Source organism: Alnus glutinosa, chromosome 14 (genome assembly GCF_958979055.1).
Source record: "Alnus glutinosa chromosome 14, dhAlnGlut1.1, whole genome shotgun sequence".
Classification (NCBI taxonomy): Eukaryota; Viridiplantae; Streptophyta; class Magnoliopsida; order Fagales; family Betulaceae; genus Alnus; species Alnus glutinosa.
The window spans coordinates 3,969,335-3,992,889 of NC_084899.1; the positions used below are offsets into that span (position 1 = coordinate 3,969,335).

The 23,555-nt window shown below is 34.1% G+C and overlaps 1 protein-coding gene across 1 annotated transcript; it reads right to left on the reverse strand.

Moving 5' to 3' along the window:
* Positions 1 to 10,839: 10,839 nt before the first annotated feature.
* LOC133857988 (protein SPEAR3) lies at positions 10,840 to 12,866 on the reverse strand. Its single transcript, XM_062293390.1, has 5 exons — positions 12,446 to 12,866; positions 12,187 to 12,300; positions 11,628 to 11,695; positions 11,439 to 11,526; positions 10,840 to 11,325 (listed from the first exon to the last, which is right to left on the reverse strand). The coding sequence occupies exons 1-5, from the start codon at positions 12,656 to 12,658 to the stop codon at positions 11,206 to 11,208; spliced, it is 603 nt and encodes a 200-aa protein (XP_062149374.1). The 5' UTR covers positions 12,659 to 12,866; the 3' UTR covers positions 10,840 to 11,205.
* Between the last annotated feature and the right edge of the window lie 10,689 nt (positions 12,867 to 23,555).

The following is a 23,555-nucleotide window of genomic DNA, read 5'->3' on the forward strand; positions in this document are numbered from 1 at the left end:
TGAAGATCGAACAAATGTCTTCAATGGCTATCTCTCCCTACGTGTTTAAAAGCGGAATGCTCAAAGAGCCTATGCTTTTGTTTCCCTTCTTTCCCTCTCCATCTCCCTTTGGGTCAGTCAAAGGTTGCCAAATATAGTTTTTGTTAATGTTCTTGTTTTACAGGAAACTATACCAATTATTCATCAAAAAAAGAAGAAGAAGAAGAAAGAAATCTCGATCTCCCAATTTTTGCTATTTAGGGTAGACTGCCAGTTTATCAGTACTAGTCCCGGCCACAAAACGCATAGAGAACAATTGCACAATCAAAAATCTCCGTTCCCATATTAATTTTCTCCCAATTGAAGGTCCAGGCATATCCAGGCTAGGGACGAAACTAAAAATTCGATTTTAAGGAGTTCTTTTGTTAGAGGGGTGCTGGAGTGAGGCCATGGCCCCAACCAACTCCCTCTAGTTCCGTCATTGCATGCATGGCATGTGCCCGGCCTTCCAAATTTAGAATTAAGTTTTTTTTTTTTTTTTGTCAAATTGAATTTGAAGAATATTTTACTAATTAAATTAATCAACATTGAAAGAACAAATGGTCCCTTCCTTTTCTATACCACTTCTGCAAAAGACACAATTAACATCATCTCCCTTATATCCCAATTTCAGCATTGTAGCTCTCTCTCTCTCTCTCTCTCTCTCTCTCTCTCTCTCTCTCTCTCTCTCTCTCTCTCTCTCTCGTAATTAAACTATTCTTCGTAGCCAGACACAACACAAATGCTTAATTGCTTAGGAATTGCTAGCGAAATTAAACCAAATTAATTTACACTACTATTTAATTAACCTCTGGTTGCTTGGATCAAATTACACTCCATGTTTCTGCAGTACTTGCACTACAAAAAAATACGGCTTAATTTTTGAGTCGTTTTTTTTAAAAAAAAAAAAAAAAATCGTTTCGAGAATGAAACGTTTCTACAATAAACAACGTCGTTCACGGTAGAAAGTTCCTTGCCATATCCCATAGCTTTAAAATCTTCCTTCAACTCCATATTGTCGATCTTCTTCAAAGAATTAATTGAGTCAATCGCTATCCTATAATAATGAAGTAAATATCAAGAGACAAACATTAATTATTACATATCTACGTACGCATAAGTTACTCTGTTAGCTTCATTCCTATCTATCATATATGCATGCACATATATATATAGTTTCCAGCAAACAGAAAATCATCCTCGCGAGTATATAGTCTCAAAAGGACAAAAACAAAATGTAATTGTTTTTTTATACTAGAAACCCTTCCAATTAAGGCAGGGCCACTTTGTGTACCTACCCCTATTAAGTAAACCTATATAACATAAATTTTATTTTTAAGCTAGGGAATTATATTAATTGTTCTTTGTAAGCTGCAGTGCTGCTGTGGAATCTGTCCATTGTGCCCTCTACTCATGCTGGCAGTACTGTAAATTTGGGCAAAACAAACTATTAGGAAAAGGCTGAGCACATTTTGATGCCTAGACAACCTAAATTGTTTTGTTCACACACACACATATATTGGGTTAAGAGCTTGGATAGACCATATACAATATACTATGATATGCATGACTTGATTATCATGTATCTTATATCTATATTGCATTCATAGGACTTATAAATGCTTGGGGAATTCCTCATCGTGCTCTGTTAGTAGACATACATATATGTTTACTTAAAGTACATACTTTTGTATATGAATTTCTTTTTCTTTTCTTTATCTTAAAAGCCACTTCTTATTAATGAACAATAAGCATCTGTATTATCTTTATTTTTTATTTTATTAAATATAAACAACTTTTAACGATGAGATCTATTATAATTTTTCGCAGGTCCACAAAAGTTTAGAATAGGTACGAATTCTCCTAATTCATAATATTTGTTATATATATAGGAAAATTAATGCTCCTTTCCATTATGTATAGCAATACAATATTGCATATTATTGCATGTAGATTAAACGGTCTTTTTATACAAATTGAGTTCACAAACATAATAATAGGGATATACAAGCAAAGTAGTTATTAACCACATTCGTGATATTGTGAAATCCAGGGAAGTATCTCTTGTTTTTATTTCCACTAATAATCAATTGGCTGACATTCTTACCAAACCTTTTGATGGAAGCAGGTTTGAGTCTCTTCGAAAAGTCATTGGTGATTGTGACACATCCTAGGCATGTCCTTGAATCATGCTAGGATCAGACTTTTAATTCTATGTTCTTAGTCTTTTCCTCTAGAAGCATGATGTTTTGATAAAAAGAAAAAAATGCCCAGGGGGGGAGGGGGGGTTTCTGAGGTAAGATGCAAGGTATTCTTTTCAATCTATCATTGGTGATTGTGACATGTCCTAGGCATGTCCCTGCATCATGCTAGGATCAGACTTTTAATTCTATGTTCTTAGTCTTTTCCTCTGGAAGCATGATGTTTTGATAAAAAGAAAAAAATGCCCGAGTGGGGGGGGGGGGTTTCTGAGGTAAGATGCAAGGTATTCTTTTCAATCTTTCAGTTATCTCATGTATTTTTATCTGCGATCTTAGTTCTTTGTGCTTTGATTAAATATGCTTTCATATAATTGAGATTCTAAGTCTGATTTGTGCTATGTTTTCCTTCTGCATCTTTATTATAAATAGTTGTTTTCCTCATGCGATAAAAATGTGCACTATCCAAGGCTACGCTAAGGTACATTTTTTTTTTTTTTTTTTTTATCTCTGATTTTTGCTGTTGAAAATTCTGATGAGATAGATTTTTTTTTTTTGCTAAGATGGTCAAATTGACCAACTCGCTAGTTGGACCTATAGCTCATAAATTTTGGCACTCTTTCTAGGTTGCAGCACCAAGTGATAAAAAAGCATGTATAATTCTGTGATTATGGATATTATAAGATCCACTGCTTACTGTGCTGAATCAGTTTTTAAACTTGTCCCTCATGGACTAAGTAAAAAAAAAGTGTTGCATCTTAGGGGGAGTGTATCAGATGAGGGTGGCTAGTTCCTAGTAAAATAAGGTTTGACTTTTGACTAATCTAACAATAAATTTCTCTCTTATTTAGAAAATTCAGTTGCTTTAAATCATATCAGCAAAGATCATACCTTATTGAGAAAGTCTTCACACACACACGCACACTCATAGCATGAGTTAAGTATACTGTCTAAATTTTTTTTTCCTTTATAGGAAAATTTATGTTCATTGATTGCTTGACTCTCATTTACATGTTTGCGTATTTTTGACTTGCTATTTGATTGATTTCTCAAGTTTATATACATGTGTGTCCTGCTTTCTTGATGAAGAACTAACCTTGTTATCTTTCTTTGTTTTTGTTCTTTGGAAGTTCTTTACAATTTTTTTTTCCTGTGTTTGGACTTTGAAATTGTTTGGTTATGTTTACCCTTTGTCCTTTTGAGACAAAAATGGGGAGTATTTTTATTTTTGGACCGGGATTGTATTTTTAAACCAGTCAAGTATATTTTGTCCCAAAATGGCCAAATGGAGAGTTTGTTTGTATTTTATATTGACAACATTCTGGTTGACAAAATCACTTTATGTAAATGTTGCAATTTTCACAGGGATGCCATTAATATTAAGAGCTTTCAAGTAATATGGATAGTGTCTCATATCATGACAAGTGTCAGTTCACAAGTTTCAAGAAGATGTTCATGAAGATTCTACACAAGATTCCACTCGGAAAAGTCGAATCCCATGCAACCGTCCATACGAGTCTTTGAAGACGTCCGAATGCTCCCAAATGTTTAGAAGATTCTCAAGGGATTAGTGCATCTGTCTGGACGACTAGTTCAACATCATCCGGACGCCATTATGTGTTCTACACGAAGTTGGATTTCCGTATCAAACATTGTTCGGGAAAGATTCTGCAACCAACTGGACGTCTCAGCAACACGTTCAGACGTGACCCTATTAAAGGAATAGATTCCCTGTTTCGGAAAGGCAGTCGCAAAAGACCATCTGGATGCCACTTTACTTCCGTCCGAACGAGCGTGTTTAGAGTCCGAATTCTATTTGAAATAGGTTTTTCAAAGCTTATAAATAGGTGGCTTTAGGCATGTATTATTTATAGAGTTCGGTATTGAATTCTCATAGTTTTGAGAGGGTGTTTAGGGAGATTTGAAGATTCGCTAGCTCTTAAGCCGTTGCTGGTGTGTGCTTTTTGTTTCGTGTGAAGTCTTTGTTAGGGAGGAGCCCTAAGGTAAAAGAATGCATCAAAGAACCCTTCAAGTAGAATACTTGGTTGGAAAGTGTTTACGATGAGTTTTGTGTTATAGTTAAAGGAATGACTATTGTAATGGGTTTTGTGAGTATGAGTGCTTTGTAACTAGCTTTGTCTTTGGATAGTAAATTTCTTGAGTTTGGTTGTCCCTGAGTAATTTTTCTCTTAATTGAGTTTTCACTTCGTCAACAAATATCTTGTCTCATTTATTTTTCGCAATTAGATATTTTGTTGTACACAAACACACACACACGGTTAATTAGAAGTCATTATTTTATTTTCAACCTCTCTTAGTGTGGACAGGTTGAGTTGCAGGCTTCGCCCGGGAGGCTGACCTTAAGAAGTAGTTTGCACTCAATGGGTTTTGAACTTAAGACCAAAAAGAGCACCCAAAGTTTCATGCTTCCACCAACTAAGCTAACCCCTTAGGGTTATAGAACATAAATTTTATTTTTAAGCTAAAGAATTATATTAATTGTTCTTTGCAAGTTGCAATGCTGTTGTGGAATCTGTCCACTGTGCCCTCTGGTCATGGTGGCAGTACTGTAAATTTGGGCAAAACAAACTGTTAGGAAGAAGCCGAGCACATTTTGATGCCTAGACAACCTTTGTTTTGTTGTTTCTTATTTCTATTTTCATTTGGAGTCTATTTTTCCGATGCTCAAGTTTCCACCTAAAGTCTTTGTTGATAAACAAATTTCAATACAATAATATTTTGGCAATCTGATAAGGACATTTGTGGGAGAAGTTAGTACGTACATTCGCATGCATTATCCACATAACATATATATATATATATATATATATGAGCTTGGATAGATTATATGTAGTATACTATGATATGCATGACTTGATTATCATGTATCTTATATCTATATTGCATTCACATGACTTATAAACTCATGGGGAATTCCTCATCGTGCTTTGTTAGTAGGCATAAATATATGTTTACTTAAAAGCGCATGTTTTTATATATGGATTTCTCTTGCTTTTCTTTATCATAAAAGTCACTTCTTACTAATGAACAATAAGCATCTATATTATCTTTAGCTTTTATTTTATTAAATATAAACAACTTTTAACGACGAGATCTATTATAATTTTTCGCGTGTCCACATAAGTTTAGAATCGGTACGAATTCTCCTAATTCATAATATCTGTTATATATATAGCAAAATTAATGCTCATTTCCATTATGTATAGCAATACATTTACAATATTGCATATTATTGCATGTAGATTAAACGGTCTTTTTATACAAACTGAGTTCACAAACATGATAATAGGGATATACAAGCGAAGTGGTTATTAACCTCATAACCGCCTAAGTCGGTTGCGGTTAGCAATTTTAGGGGTAGGAAAAAGCAATTAATAACCGCCAACCGATTTATAATATATATGTGTATAAGAAAAGGAGGCTACTTTCTTACATGTATATATATATCCGTTAGAAGGTCGTCCATTTTACAGGTAGTTTCATCTTTGTTGATAATACTGAGTTCATAACATTGATAGCAAAGCATTTTATGACCGTATAGATTATGCATGTTTGATATTGAAAATAAATATGCTTGAAAATGTCAATAAGTAGTTTTAGAGTTTACTCAACTTGGTTGTAAAAGTCTTCCTCAAACGCACCAACTCCTTCGCCTACGAGATATCCTATCATTTGTTGGGTTCACTTAGCTGAGGCCCTAACCTTAGTCCATAAAACATCATTTTTGACCTTCTGACCAAATATCGATCGATCACCAGCCTAGGGTCGATCGACCGGTGGGGACCGATAGATCAGTGCTAGAGCATTGATCTATCAATGAGTATAGTCAACACTGTACATGACAATCGATCGATCAGCAATGAACAATGATAGATTGGTACACTATTCATCAGCTCCTAACTTCGAAAAATCTCACTTTTACCAATGGTAAAGCCTCGAGAGCCTCTAAGACTCAAAAATACACTCCCTTTCTTAATCCTATTACAGTTTAATACCTAAAGTCCGAACCTTTTTACAACTTAAGTATAAAGTCTCCAACTTTACACACTCACCATTATCTTCTCACCAAAATCTCTATTTAACAACCCATACTCACAGCTTAAAGAGCTTAAGGCTTGTCTAGTCTCATTTAGTCCATTTGAAATATTGTCCATCTTAAAGCTAGGGTCTTTCAAGAAAGCTTAAATTTTTCTAGGTTTTGTACACATACCTGCCCATATAAACACATACTAACACATATCCAATAGACTCTATGAAATAGTTGTGCTGTTATGAACGAAAAACTCAAGCTTAGGTTGAGAGATTTACCTCTTGGGTCCTTCGACTCCCAAAAATATAAGAAAATAGCCTCATTTTCTTCCTCTCTCTCATCAGGGGTGGGCACGGATAGGATTTTCATGTTTTTTGAAACCCGGGTTCGTGGGTACAGGCGGGTTCTGCCCACTCCTACCCCTCTCTCTCTCTCTCTCTCTCTCTCTATCCTAGACGTTATGGAGCCTCTAGCCTACCAAATGGTCTTTACGGTTCCCTAAATGTGCCTTAAATAGCCAATCATTTGCTTCTGCAAGTTTTAGACTTATCTAAATCGCATAATATCTGTTATCAATTGATCACCTATAGGACCGATCAATCACTAGGGTTTCAATTTAATCCAACGTGTCTTCGTGCCACACCAATTAATCAGTTACATTTTACCAATTGATCACTATGGTTTCTGATGTGTCTCACGCCACATTGATCGATTGGTTACTTTAGGGTGATCGATCAGTTACTTTTCTCTAAGTTTTATAGTGTGCAATCACTTAATCGATTGATCGCCTTGGTCAATGATAGATTGGTAGGGCTTATTGAGTCAGATGATCAATCAATAATACCCACCAATAGATCGGTTCGAGCCAAATTTTTCTTAAGTGTTGTCCAACCTATCCTCCCTAATTTTCATCTCATTATTTGTTCCCTATAAATTTTCAAAGCCTTATTAAGGTTTTTTTGAACCCTAGTTTAGAATGGGGTATTACATCAATCGTGATTGCGATCGGAGCATTCTGTGAGACTTGTGAAACACTGTGATTCTTTTGCCTTCAAACGAGGTTCCATCGTCCCTACGATTGGGGCATTCTAGAAAACTTGAACTTAAAGTGCCCATAACCTCATTCAATCCCCCTTCGATCGAGCTTGCGATCGAGATATTCTAGTTTTCTCATTGAAACTTGTAACACTATCTCGAACGAGCTTCAATTGCGGTTACGATCAACAACTTCTGCTCTTCAATTTTCATTCAATTATTGAACCGGCTTCGACCCTAAACCCAAACTTACAACGTACTCAACAAATTTCGACACAGAATTTGCCAACACTAAAACCTAACACAAAGATTAATTACAAAGTTTCCTTAACTTCCTCAATAACATCCGTAGAAAGGCTAATCTTTTTCTCATTATAGTAAGCCTGTTATGACGGTCTTTAAGAAGAGGATCCATATCAGGCTTAGAATTCACCTATGGAGTCCCAATGAGTTTTTGATAAAATTTTACAATTTAAGATGCTCGGAATAATCCTGCTTAGTACCATCCTTAGTACAAATGGAAACATCCTTGCTTCTACCATGGAGGCTCTAAACAACAATAAACAAAAAATTAGAATTTTGATCTCCCTATATTATTGAGCCAATTATGATTCCTAGCTAGATTTTTGCTTATAAAAACTTTCCTCTGCCCTTCTAAAATTTGAGTGCTCAGGAACAACCTCAACTTCCTCTCTCTCCAAAGACAAGTAATTAAGAGGGGTTAATTGGAAAGAAGTACTGAATTCAAGAGATAAGAATCCAATCAACTGGTATGACGATGTGGAAGTGGGTGCATGTCTCTGTACCGTTGAAATGCACCATTTGAAGGAACAAAATCCTTCACATGATCATATATTCAGTTACTTTTCCATGTCTCTGTCTGTGTCTGTAGATGCAAGTGGTCAAATGGCTTTGTCTTGTCAAGGCAGATCATCAAAACTGCACCATTTGGCCTCTTACATGTTGCACCCAGAAAGAAACAATCCTTCCCTCAAACAGTGTAGAGCTCAAGGTAATTTCTCTCGATCTTTGCTTTAATCCGAAGGATAACTATTTTTTGTTTTGTCTTCACTAATCGATCTTTTCATTGATTGACACTGACACACAGCTGTTTTAACCCCATTTGCATTACTGGGTCGAGCCATTCATAGCTGTAATACTGCATATATACACTAAAGCAGTCAACTTTAAGCTAGCATGTATTAATTTATCGAGTTAACCAAAGCAAGGCAAACACATCAAGGTCACCTTCCACACCAACTCTTCTCATGGTAACGACAAATTGATTGTTGAGACTGGGTCCAGTAAATTTGGATCATATCAAGTGATATGTTTCTTCATATTAACCTTTACACAATTAAACCCTTTTACTTTTAGAACTTTAATTTGCAAGGTCTCTACTAAAAGATACAATAACCTAATTGATTTCTTCGACTCTGATCTTAATTCCTCCCCGGCCCATTGGGGCCACCAACTTGAAAGATGAAAAAATAATAATAATAATTAAAAAAAAAAAAAAAAAAAAAAAAACCCTCACTGATTTGATGACTTGTCATGGGTAAAGAAGTAGTGCTAAGGGGATTGTTTTGGTCCTTGTAACATGTGATAAATGACCTTCTCAATGGCTGCTCTAATAGTTACGAGTAAGGGTATACTGTCATTTGGCAATACTGTCATTTTGAAGCACATGTTTGTTTGCTGTGAAACAAGCATGCATCACACTACTGCTTCTAAACTGCCTCTTCGGTACATGCATATATATTCATGCGTGTGTAAACAGAATCATTACAATTTAGATTTTCAGGCAATCTTTTTGTTTCACTTTTGACCAATAATACTAGTAAGAATCTTGGTGATCATGATTCATATCGTCGAAATTCAAGTATCTTTACTAGTGCTTGAACCTTAAGGAAAGTTCTCAAGAGTTGCCAGCAAATTTTGCGGCAAATTGTCTTTTACCAAAGCTGATGCTAGGCCATATATGATACATATATATATATATATATATATATATATATATATATGTAGCAGCTTCGATCAGCACAAGGAAACTCAGTTTGAAAGAATCTAATTAACTGTATTATTTGATCCTTCGAGAATTGATCGTACGAACTTCAACATATTCCTAAATGGAATTAATTTTCTTAGAAAGGGATTGGAGCATCACCTCCATTGGGGATCTAGATGATCGATCACCTAGTCTATGTAGGCAAATTAATGTATACAGTAAGATGCCATGCACTAAGATTAACCGACCAGAGTTGGGTCCTACTTGCACCAACCCTGATTTTTTTTTTTCTTTTCAGTTGATTGATTTCCGAAGATAAAATTTCAAAAGTTAGGGTTTCTCTAATAAAAAAAAGAAAAAAAGAAAAAAAAAAAAGCATGAAGTCCGACATTGAAAAGATATATATCCATCGTAATGTGTATGAGTTTTTAATATAACATAATGGACTGTTACTAACTCATGAACTTAAACGTTTAGGCCGGTTGAATGTCCCCAAATATTAAATTATGGTCTCACTAAATGGATCCTCAAAGAGTTAATATCTTCAATAGTGGTATTAGAGTTGATAGTTTGACAAGATATATGAGTAATGAATTTGTTTGTCTGGTACACTCCCATGAGGTTCTTGATTTGTTGTTATCCATGGTAGAGTGGACTAAAGAGAAGCACATAACTTGCATACATAGTTTGTGAGTGTTGGACACGCTCTTGGTGATGACGCGTGAACACTTGGTAAAAGACTTCCATTCGAGGAAAAGCGTAATTGATGTGGCAATATTGGACTCACATTAGAGAGGATAATTTTTGTGTATACGTGTGAGTAAAAAAAAAAAAAAAAAAATTAAGCCCCACATTGAAATATATCATAAGTGTGAATGATTAATACGACACAATGGCTCAAAACCTATTATCTTAAGTTTTTGAGTTTTGCGGTGTCTCAATATGTTATATTATGATCTTGCTAAAATGACTCTCAAAGAGTTCAATGTGTTTGATAAAACTTTTTAGATGATTTTTTTTTTTTTAATTATTGAAAAAGTGTTCTAATGTGACATAAATGTGAAAATAGTTTTTAGCATTTTGCATATGGAATTGTTTGTTAATACTTTTATTTTTTTGATACAAAATAAAGAGCTTAATTCGACCCTAAAAAGCGTTGTCAGAAGTTGCAAGAAACATATTTGTACTAATATATATATATAGCTCTTGATTTGGGTAACATTTGCCTTTGTCTAGGGCAATTAGTTATATGATCCTCGTGACAAGATGATCATTACATAGTGTCTTATTGCATATATATATATATATAAACACAGTATAATTTCACTTAACGGGATAAAATTAATCCAATCATATATGACAAATTTTGAGACATCCAAAAGGCTGTCCCCTTGTTTTACCATAGATGGATAAAGTTTCATCGATCTCCACTAAATCTAAATCTAGGTTTATCATCCTCTAATACTAGGTTTTATCAGTATCTTTAAAAAAAGTTACTACTATTGATCAGCAATCAGCAATAGGAGTAAGAAAATAGAGCCTATCCCCAAGCATTGAATCAGATAAAAAGTAATTATGTTGAAGGAAAGCCCTACTACTACTGTTAGACGCTGCCTAGCTTCTAGAAAGTCGTCTTGTATGATGGAAACAAGAAATAGAGAGAAAATTCATCATTTTCCTCATTTCATTGACAATTCACGAACAAGAAGAAACTTAATTTCCATTGTCTTGTACAGAAGGTCAATCTACCTTTCATTACACAAAAGGGTCTTACCAAATGATACTTCCAATACAAGTTCATAGTACTTCATTGCCTGCCTGCCTGCCTGCCTGCCTGCCTGCCTGCCTTGCCCAACTTTGTGCTCCATTTTGCAATTAATTTAATTAATTGCCGATTAAAGTGAAAGTCTGAGCTCCAAATCCGGTTCCTGATTGTCACTCGATTCAGAATTCTGACTGCTTGATCCCATGGAATTACTCCTAAGTTTCTTGCTGTTTTTATCGCCCTCCGAGTCCTGGAAGATGATCAATTAATCAAAAAGGAAATTAAATAATTAAAGATAAGGTTTCAATTCATGATCGATCAAGCTAGCCATAGATTTGTTCCAAATATCTATATATATATTACCTCTATGTGTAGATTTAGAAGGTGTCTCGTCATGCTTGGCTGCCCAAAATGTTGAGTCTCTAAGGTGGGAGTACTGCTGGGATCCCATCTGGGAGGGGTTTCACTTACGGATTAGAACACGACATAACTTCCAAGAAAAAGGGAACATAATCTTTGTTAAGCATATATGTTTCACATTTGTAGGAGTACCTTGCTGTAGCAGTAGGTTGAGAATCACCATATCTGAGATTTGCTCTTTCATATTCTCCTAGCCCCATCTGTACTAACAGCCAATTTTAGCAGAAATTTATAAACCCCAAAATATTTTCAACATACGTACATATATAGAATGAATCCATTAAAGATTTAGTTGGGATGAAATTAAACACAGGTTTGACTCAATCTCTTATTACATTCTTCTACAGATGATGACCATGATTATGATGATGATAATGTAGGACAATCTGGTTGCATCTTCTAGTAGAGAATATTTAGGGTTAGTGCCAATGATCATCAGTAAGTGAAAGAAACTTGCAAACAAACGGAAAATTTCCATATTCAAAAACAAGATTTGTTGGAATTGTTCAACACCACATCTCAATCAGAAGCATGATGTGATGGTGTATATATGACGGGCATGACTTAATAAACATCAAGGCGCGCAGAATCCATGAAATATATATATATATATATACAAACACGAGATGACCCATCAAGAAATCACATAAGCAAATAAACCATTGTAATTGTGTGTGCAAAGTCCACATACCATGATGTTGGGGTGGTAACCATAAGAAGCTGAGGATGACGATGAGGAGGATGAATAAGAAAAGGATGATGATGATGATATAGGTGAATAAGCTGTTTGCACTCTCATATCCTCCTGCATGGGAATTAACACCAACAAAAACTCCATTAAAGTTCCACAAACAAACCCTATAAATTTCACATAACAACCGTATATACTATATATATTCAAAGCAATAATTAATGAGACAGGTGAGAGCTAGAGAAAGAAAAGATTTTACATTGTTAAAATTAGTGGGATATGGCCCATGAAGGGAGGGATGGTATGCACAACCCATTTGGCCATGTAATCTGATCTTCTCTAATTGAGCAACCCCAAGACCTCTCTGTGGCTGCTTGGGCTTGTCTGAATTGTTCTTCTTGCTCTTCCTTGAAGAAGACCCACCTCCTTTTTCATTTCCCAAATTTGGCTCTCCAAAATAACTGCTGCCCATCTCTTTAATTTCCTGTGATATGTGTTTGTGAGAGAGAGAGAGAGAGAGAGAGAGAGAGAGAGAGAGAGTTTTGTAAATCACAAACTTGTTCCCCCTGCCAAGAAGCTGTAGAGAAATCAGAGATCTCAAGAGCTCTTTTAAAGCTATTTTGCACCCTGCTAATATTGCATCGCTGGATCAGATTGTGTATAGATTACATACTTAGATTTTATGCTCCTTTTCTCTCCCTTCTCCTGCCTCATCTTGGGAACTTCCATAAATTGATTATAATAATATTAACAATAATGACAATTTTTTATTACTTTTTTTCCTTTAGATATGGACTTCTAGACTTCCACTTGAAAGCGATTGTCTCTCATTTTTAAAGTGATAAAACAACTTCAAGTGTATACCAACTATTCCAAGAAAACTAAAACAATTATTCAACGACGTGCCACAGAGGCGCGTCTGTGGCACCATTTCTTAATCTTTCTAAATTCGTTCTCTATTATATTTATTATGTGTTTTCTCTACAGCCCAGACTTATATATCGTAAGTAAGAATTTGCTTTAATTCCCACTTGTATTTTAATAAAGCAAGTAAAAAAAAAATAGTTCATTTTTAACCAATGTCAATTTAATAAACTAAATTAAAAAAAAAATTAGAAAAATTTCACTTATTAACCCCATTGAACTTTCATTACATTTTCAATTATCCACATAATTAAACTTAAAAAACTCTGAATTTAATGTATTTATTTTCAATCTTTTTCAATTTTACCCACTCGTTTTCGTTAATTCCTAACAGAGATTTTCAAAATTTCCAAGATAAACCATTTTTTTTTTTAAGAAATAAATAAAGAAAAAGAAAAAAATTGCAAAGATTTAAGCAATTGAGTGGTGAAATTGAAAAAATAAATAAATAAAAAGATTGATACATAAAATTGAGAGTTTTTAAAATTTATGAAAATAATTACAAAAACGGCGACAATTTAAGAAGGTTAAATGAAATTTCCAAAAACAAGCTCTAAAGGAAATTAAATTTTGTCCAAATAAATAAAGAAAAGTTTTGGTCAAATTTGATGAAGATCGAGTGTGCGTCACACTCTTTAGGGAGGGTGGCTGTCTCGATCTTTAGAGAGTAGAGAGTTGATTATGAACAGTAATCTCCTAGGAAACATATTTAAGGTGTTGGTTGATGTTTGATACGGGGTATCGTATTTTTATTTGATTAATTAGATTGCCATTAATCATGATAGTTCCAGGTCTGAGATTGGCCAGATTGCTTTCAGTACTATGCATGTGATCGATGCTCCAGTCTCATAACGAATTTGTCTCAGCTTAATAAACCCCATGACAAAGCCCCAGCTGTAATCTATGAGCAACTTTTTATTAAAGAAAGAAAAAACTAATATTAATTAATAACTTAATTATTTATCAAGCATCACAAAGGTACGTAGGCAAATCACATTTTAAATTTGGATTTTAGAAATCTTTGTAAAATCACAAGCTTCAATGGAATTGTCTCTCCCGGCCAGCATTAATTATATATGTCCGAGGTGGATTAGAATCTTTTCCAAAGAATTTATTTTAGGGTTTAAATTAAATTTTACATATTTAATGGTGTACACCTTTAATTATATAACACAATAAATTAAATATGAACGGTAAAACGGATCTTTTCCATTTCACTTCAATGTTATTTTAATGAAGTCTTTATGTGTCGTTTGAATCGCGAAATTTAAAATTCTCTAGCATTTAATTTGAAGTCTCTTGTATCCGACTTTTCTCACGTTTGGAAATGATTAAAAATTTGATTAAATTTGTATAAATATGAAATTTTCATGTTTGGTTTACTGGTAGGAAGAAAAGTTAACAATCATCATGGCCACTAGATCTCTTGCAGCTTCATGGGCGAATCAATTAATAAGATTAAAATAGATTAGAGTGTGTTTGTTGCTGCTTGTCCACCATATTAAGCATTCTTGGACTGCAAGCAAATCCAAATCCTGATAATTATGTATATATCGAAAAGATAAGGTAAGGAATAAATAAAAATAAGATTAGTAGGAATATGATATATATGAGTAACACTAGATACATATTTTAATTCTATAATTGTCCAACAATATTGATGCGGCACTAGTCCAAATTAACCATTAATTAGATATGCTTTTTTAATTAACAAGAATTAATCCAAATGTTGATTAGAAATTAATGTCATGTTAGCCTTGGTATCTAACATTTCTGATATGGTATATATATGTAGATGAAATAATGTCAATGGTCTTTCAAGCCCAATTAATGTTAATCGGCCTTAAAGTCAACAGTTTGCACCATCACGGTTGAGCAGACAATGGAGGTGACGATAGAACGCAAAAACTGTAATTTTTTTTAAAAAAATTAATAATTTGATCTGTATGACCCACGTGTAAGTCTTACCGATTCAATATTTGATTTAAAAAATAGAAGTAAAAAGATTATTTCTCAAATCCAAAGGCAACAAAAAGGTCTATCTATATGATCTATATATCTGTTATCAACTTGGTAACTTTCTATAAAGTTTATTGTTGATATGTTAAAATAACTTGTAAAAAGGTATGAGAGATGCATTTTTATCATTAAAAAAAAAAAAAAAAAATCACATTCCCAAGCCAAGGGAACTAATTGATTGCCATTTCTCTAAAAGAAAATTCACAATTCCCAGCAAAAGGCAATTGAAAGAAAATTAACTAAAAGTATAAACAAACAAGATAATCTTTTACGATTCTCAAAAATCCTAAAAAGATTACATTCATCTTAGTGTAGAATATGTAGTGCTCAAAGAGATTGATCAATCCTCGAATTTGTGTAGTTTTTAAAAATATTGAGAAAAATGTTAAAAATGGTGAATTTGACCAAAAGGTGGCAATAAATTGATCGAGGTAGATATCATGTTATAAATTGCTAGGAACCAAATCCAATTGAGCTGTTTCATGCATGATTTGTGGGACATATTATATGACTAGTTATGTGGTGGAAAGTGAGTATCCTCCCAATTGCTAAACACACATGTGACCTGGTGCAATTACTAAAAAGCTAGCCCCTGTCAACTCTGATATCTCTCCTTCTCCTTTTAAATCTAAATATCCTTAAACCTTTCAATTCTCTCACTTAACCCATATATGGGTACAATCTTAAAACTGTAATTAATACTATAGGTAGAGTATGTTAGAATATCAATTTAAATAATTAAATTCATATTTTTTTTATTAATTCATGTTTTATTTATTTATTTTATAAGTGTTGATTTTATATGGTACAAAAACAGAGGTCATGAATCCAAATCGTTACTCTACAGTTTATCTTTCATTTCATGCGTCACTTGTTGATGGAAAGTTTGAACGCACACATAAGAGTGAGTGTGTGTTCAATTGGTGAACCTCTAACAACAGTTGGCCTTTCAATAGATTCGTTGATTGACAATGCCTTAATTAACCACCGGTTGCCTGGCCTGCTCGATAGATATATGGGGAAATGTATTCCCCCGTCGTTGACAACCCTTGCCTATTTGGACGTTGTCTTATAAAGGAAGGGTCGACTCTATAAATGAGGTATTCATTCGAGTATTCCCAGAATTAAGGAAAGTCATATTATTAAATCAACTTCCCTTAATGACAACAATCCTATAACTACTAGTTGTAAACCCTAATCTAAGGTATGCACATCTTTTCCCTCCACACTGACTTGTCTCATAATTTCTCTAAAAACACTCTACTAGCTTAGGCATCAACCGAACTATTCTTCGCCGGTGCCTCAAGTGAGTAACCCATGTCTGTTTCTTGTCTTTATAAAAATTTTTAGCTAGACTATCGGTATGCGATCAACTATACCAACACAAGATATAGTGAGAATATATACACAATTAATTTGAAGAATGTCACATATATCGTTAAATTTAACAAAACAATGTTTCTTTGTATGGTATTTGGAGGCAAACACCATATATAAACTCATACTTTCATACACAAAAAACACTAGATCATATATATAGCTTAAATCTAAAACATGCTAAAAATTAATTTCTATATGCATCAAGGAAATATAGAGAAATCAACTACGTACACTGTTTATTAATAAAACGTAAAATATATAACTTTGGGATCAATGAGATTTTAATTAAAAAAAAAAAAAAAAAAAAAAAAAAAAAAAAAAAAAACAACCAAAACACAGGATAAGGGAAAATGACATTTTGTTGCTTTTACTATTTAGTAGGGCCGTCGTGTCTAATGGCCAATGGTTCATATGCCAACCAAGTAAATATCCAATTTGATAATTTATTTTATGGTTTAGGTTAAATTTAATAATATTTATATTATTATGTTATTTTATTTGAAGTAAAAAAAAAATGGAAGTTAAAGTCAATGAAGTGAAGGTGGTTTTTTCTCTTGGGTCAAAGAAGAGGCGCCAATCCTGGAGTCGTTTGATTAAATAATTTAGTGGCGTTCCATCACTCTTTTATAATATTGGGTTGGGTGTTTGAATAATAAAACTAAAAAATATTGATAAAAACACGTTGCGTCCTTGGAATATGAACACGTGGCCTCCTAATCCAGCAATTGATTGGTCATTTTAGTTATTCTTGTGGTCTACATAAAGCGAGCTCCACAAGATTAATTTATTCAATTACCGGTGGTTTGATGGAACCTCAGAAAACGTAGGCTACTTAGGAATCATGCTATCCTTTTCCTTAAATGCAATTATTAAATTCATGTCGTGAAAAAGATGATTCACAAAAGCTTTATTAAATATTGAATCCGATCGATGGCCTACAATTAGCTAGGGTTTTCGAATTTCATTCAAATTCTGGCACTTCATATATAGTGAGGGAGAGGGAGACAAAGTAGCTAGATCCGAAGTCCTACGATAGTGCTACAATTTGTATTAGCGTGTCAGGTTTATATCGGGTTGACTTGTGAGTCGATTAAAACACGATCTATTTAATTAAACAGTTCAAACTTCAAAACCCTAACACAATTAATGAGCTAAATAAGCGGATGACATGATCCGACTCGTATAATTCGTTTAATAAACAGGTCGTGTTGGGCTGACCCGACCCAGTACAACCTCCATTTAATAAATATATCGTGTTGAGTTTATCCAAACACAACTCGTTTGACCAATTTCAACCTATATATGAATTTTAGCACTTTAGGGTTTTATTTTTTAGTTTTTTTTTTAAAAAAATCTGATTTAATTTATACGGGTTATGTGGGTCATCCATGGGTTAAGCAAGTTGACTCGAGATTGACCCATTTATTATACGGATTAATTTGGGTCAACCCAAATTGACACAAACACAATTATTTACAAAACCCTAATTCTATAATTTTGTGTTGGGTTCGCAAGTCGTGTTAAAAATTGACAATTATACCACACACTACACTATTCTAAACAAGTGAATTGTTTGAATTGTTGTGAAATTCAGACACTCCAATTATAAGAAATCCTCATTTTTAAACGTTAAAGGAAAAAAAATTTAGTTTTTTTTCTTTCTATATATTAATCTGAAAACAATTCATTTGCCAGGATGGGCTACTCATGCCATGATTGTTATATAAAAATAGTGAGGCACTGACGCATGAATGGTGTTGCTTCATGATAAAGTGAGATCGAGCTAGCATAAACATCACTTATTTTAGTGGATATATACAACCACATTTTCCTTCAACATGCATGAACTATATATATTATGCTACAAATTTGAGGATAGGATTTGAATTAGGAAAAGTAAAGTGCGGCGCCATGAATTGCCCAAACCAATTGTTTAAGTCTAAATGGGTTTAGAGATTGATAAAAAGAGTGATAGCTTCCTTACTTTTTATAGCCTACGAAAAAGGAGAGAATATAAACAACTTTTTACTAGGGAATTATAATAACAATAAAGGAGGGAGAAACAATGGGATTATGTTGATTTGGTGTGATTTGATTAGTGATGGAGTTGGAAATAATATAATAAGAAGAAAAGAAAGACAAAAGAAAGTGGAGAGAGATGTAGAGAATATACAATATATCCACTGTAGATTGTGGGCACATGCAAACTTACAAGGTGCATTACTCCACACGATTTGCTAACCCCAAATAATCCCTTGGAATACGCTGTCTATATATGTATGTGTTCATGAGGAGCACAGCAAAGAACCCCCACCACTCCCAAATCCAATCCAAATCACCCTCAATCTCACATCCTATAATAATAAGATTAAGATTCCCAAAATTGTTTATTCTTATATATACAGCACACCGGAACTTGCACCAAACCACTCATGGTTAAGGTTAACTGAGGGTTGGGTGTGCTCGTGGAATTGGGATCGATTCTCTCGAATTTTACCGAAATTCAAACAGTCTAATAAAAGAGATTTGTTGATTAATATGCATCCGAGACTGCCCGATCGAGCTAAATGGACTCCCACAACCTCCTCTCTTAGACTCTTCAAATTATTTATATGAAATTTGAGCAAACTAATAACATAGCATCTTAATCTTTGTGTTGACCAAACGTAAAATTGGTCTCTCCTCCCATTTCTACATTTATATATATATATATATATAAAAGCTCCTTTATCTTCATTAGTAAGGAATTGTTTAACTTTGAAATGGAAGCTATACAAGACAATATTATAACTTCTTTAACTTCTCATTTGTTGATTAATTTATATATGATATGGAGTCAGAACTAAATATCACTGTTTTGATGCTATAATAAGTTACTCACTATTTTTAAAGTTTAAGAGTCAATAAAAAATAGTGAATTGAATGAATGAATTAAATAATATTCTAATAATTAAGAAGAATTCATCCACAAAATAATTAAGCATGTGTGAAAACTGGAAAGCTAATATTTATATAGACCCTTTTAACAGCTTGTGGTGGTTGGATCCTATATATATATGTACGTGGCTAGCTAGCTATCTACAAAATGCTTTAAGCGGTGACAAAGAACCATATGGATTCCTAGATCTATTTGGTCAGCGTTGCACTGGCTATAAATAATATATACCCATGATTCCATCTTAGAGCTTTGGAGCCAGATTGCTTGCATTTTATTTATAATTTGAGATTTGGCTTAGCAGCAGTAAAAATACAAACTAGTGATAGGGTTGGTAATTTTTTACACGACTCGCGAATTCGACACGAAATTAAAAGAATAGGGTTTAAGAGTCCAATCAGTTTAATTAAATGAGTTAGGTACGGTTGGTACTTGACCTAATATAATCTTATACCTATGTTTTGACATGATCCGAACTCGACACGCGACATAAGGACAGTCAATTTTTGACATGACTCGCAAACCCAACACGAACCCAATATAAAATTAGAGGGTTGAAAGGTTTGACCCGTTTAATTAAATTTATCGGGTTAGGGTTGACTTATATTGTCTTATACTCATGCCTCGACACAATTCGAACCTGGCACGTGAACACGAACTATACCACCCCTATTACGCGAGATCTTCTGTAATTTTTTCAATAGCCTAGAGAGGGGGTGGATGCTGGTGGCAGCCACTCCCTTGCGGGAAGGGGCCGGTGACCTGCGAGCCAACCCCAGAAGTTAATAAAATATAATTTATATATATTTTATATTATATATATATAAATTACTGTTTGAGGGAATAAAGTATAATTTATATACATTTTGTATATATAAATTACTGCCCCTCCCCTAAGGGCAACCACCCACTCTATTTTTCCTTCCTCTTTTTTTTTTCTTCTTTTTATATATATATTTTATAAATTACTGTTTGATGAAATTTCTGTCTTAAACAAAATTTAACATCTAAATATCGAATATTCAGTACAATTTAAAGAGATTTCTTAACGGAAGGGGAATAAATGTACAAAAATAGTAATTGCATACTTTATTTTGGTCAAAATGTCAATTCGTGGTAGCATGTTAATTGACGATGGCCGATGTTCATGTGAAAAAGTTAATTACCAAAATAAAAAAAACTATAAAATAAAAAATAAAATAAAAAATTCTATATATAATTTATTTTAACTACACTAGAGCCAAATAATTAATAAAAAAAGAAAAGCCTTTATGGATGTGCATATAATTAATTAGGATTATATGTGTTTTTACAACTGGAATGGGACCTTGGAAAGTACAAATAGGGTTCCTGAGCAACGTGTGGAAATGCTATAGAATTCAAACACTTGCCCTAATTTTAGACATGGAACTCTCAAAAGAAACATTTACAGGGTCCCACCGATGACTTGGAAATGTGGCACCATTAATGCAATGGCCCTCACTGTCTCCTCCTCCTTTGAGAACGCCACTCACAAAAACCAACATCCCCAGTGCCTCTATGATCTATCTTGGATATCATTTCTGATCTTGTTCATTAACAAATCCAGTGTGATTATCTTAATCTCCTATTTTAAATTCTAATGATACCAATTGTCATATCTTTTTTATACTCTTGTCTGTTTACCCATTATATTAAGATGTGTTTTAGGCAGACAATTACCCACCACTTAAGGAAAACAAAGCTAGACTCTATACACCGTTTGTTATGACCTAATATATATAACCTAATATGTATAATATATATACACATATTTTATTCGGATACAAAACGATTTTGTTGAAATTGTTCTCAAGAAAATATACTGATCATTTTTTCGTTCTCTATGGGAGTGGCTCCGATCGGGATTAGCATCGACGGAAGATCAAATAGAATACGTCGTCGTTTAGGGATCCGTGCTCACTGGATGGAGGTTCCAACATAGGAGTTGCATGTGGATGAAAAACATTTTACATCGAACCAAAAGAAACCTAAAATGTATGTCGGAAAAGTTAATTAAGTTATAAACTCAAAGATAATATGTAGGTTCCATGATCATCCTAGGTAGAAGCCTTCAACCAGCTGATATCCAGCCTGCTCAGAAATTTCAATAAGGTTGAATGGTTGATGATGAGGAAACCACGTCACTCTCTCCCATGTAGGATAGTTTTTTTTATTATTATTAAAAAAAAAAAAAAAAAAAAAAAAAAAAAAAAAAAGAAAAAAAGTTTTGTGTATGGAATTGGGAATAAAGGATCGGAGTATCTAACCATAAAGTTACCTTTATTGACACTTAATTAGTTTAGTATACTCCAAGTATATAGTACTGAGATGATGTCATATTCCTCCACTATATTTTTAGCTTCCAAACAATGCTTACGTGAACCTTTGGAATTTCCTTGGGTTCATGAATCTTTGGGATTTGCTTTCTCTATCTTACACAATGGTGCTTATTTTTTTCTTCAATCTTTCCTTGCATGCATGCATGCATCTGGTAGGCTCACACTTTAGGCTGTTCCCCATTATACTTGTGTAAGGTTTATGGAGTCACGGGAAATGCTACATTTTCTAAATATTTTTATCAAAAGTTGGTTTTTAAGTGATGTATTACCGTCTCGTGATATTTATTGTTTTGGGATGTAAAATATTTGGAGAAAAGTAGCGGAAGCAAGAGAGAAAATGACACAAGAAATTACGGGTGGTTCGGTATTAGACACTTACGTTCATTACTACGAATTAACCCTAAGCGCCGAAAACATCACTTGGGAGCTAACTTTTGTAGAAAAAAATTGAAAAGTGTAGCATTTCTCATGTTCTATTCCAGTAAACAAAATGATCATTTATTCTGAAGCCTGTAGCCATCTCTACATTTGTAGAAAGAAAATTCCTAGACCTGCACTGGTTTACATTTGCAACTTACTAACATGTATTAGCATATGATTGGAGGCTTTTGAGTTTTTTTTAGTGGCTGACGTCACATGTTGACACGTATCATCAAGTTGTAAATCCATTGTAGGTCTAATATTACGATTATGGAAATGAGAGCCCCTTCTATACGGTCTTGGCATAAAAGGGCTATTTTCTACCCTCCAATAATAACATGCCACGTTGGTATAGCACACCAAAACACTATAAGCTGAAAACACCCAATCACACCAAATCCATGAGAAAAAATCGAAAGCTTAATTTTTTTTTCGGCTGAGCTTCTCTTCGGCGGCAACCCACAATCAGATCTGCACAAAACAATAATATAGCAAGAGTCCGATCCAATGGAGGCAGGAATTGCCGGCGGCGATGAAGTCTCTCCGGCCACAGCGATCTCCATATAGAGTTTCAGAATTCAGAGTGTCGCAGCGATACTAGCACGTGCTGGACAAAGTCAACCCTGCACATGCTCCAGCGTTGGATTGGAATTTCAAGCAGAATCTTGTGGATATTTAGTTATTGACCAAAAATATTAGAGATTTTGATTAGGGTCCACTAATCTAATATACCCATTACATGTTTGAATTTTTCTTGGTGTGATGTCTGGAAAGGGGATAGGAAGCAATGGTGTATTTTGTTGACTTTTCTGTTCTTTCTTCTTTCGTTGTTATTTTTTGGAATTTTTTTCCTGGTTGGTGGGGACGAAGGCTCATTCTCCGGCTTCGCCTCTTTCTGTGTGAAGTTCGTCAATTAGGTGCGATCGGGTGTTTTCGGCCTATAATTTTTTGGCGTACTAAACTGACTTGGCATGTTATTATTGGAGGGTAGAAAATCGCCCTTTTATGCCAAGACCTGATAGAAGTTATACTCTATGGAAATATAGAACTGATGAATGAAAAAAGAAATGAAGAAGAATCTTGCACTGGTGAAAAATATTTATTTGAGCCCATTGAAAAATTCCGACTGAGTTTCTGTATTAAAGAGCCCAGCATCTCTCTTTCTCTTGGGCTCAGTAGCTTCTTTTTTATTGGGCTTGAGCAATTGTACACTATGATCACTACGACAAAAAAAATAGGCCCAAAATGGCTGGCTTGGCTCTAAACCTCAAGCCAATTCCGAGCCGAAGAGCCTCGCCGTGGTGGGAATGGGATTGCCTATCCATGAGCGA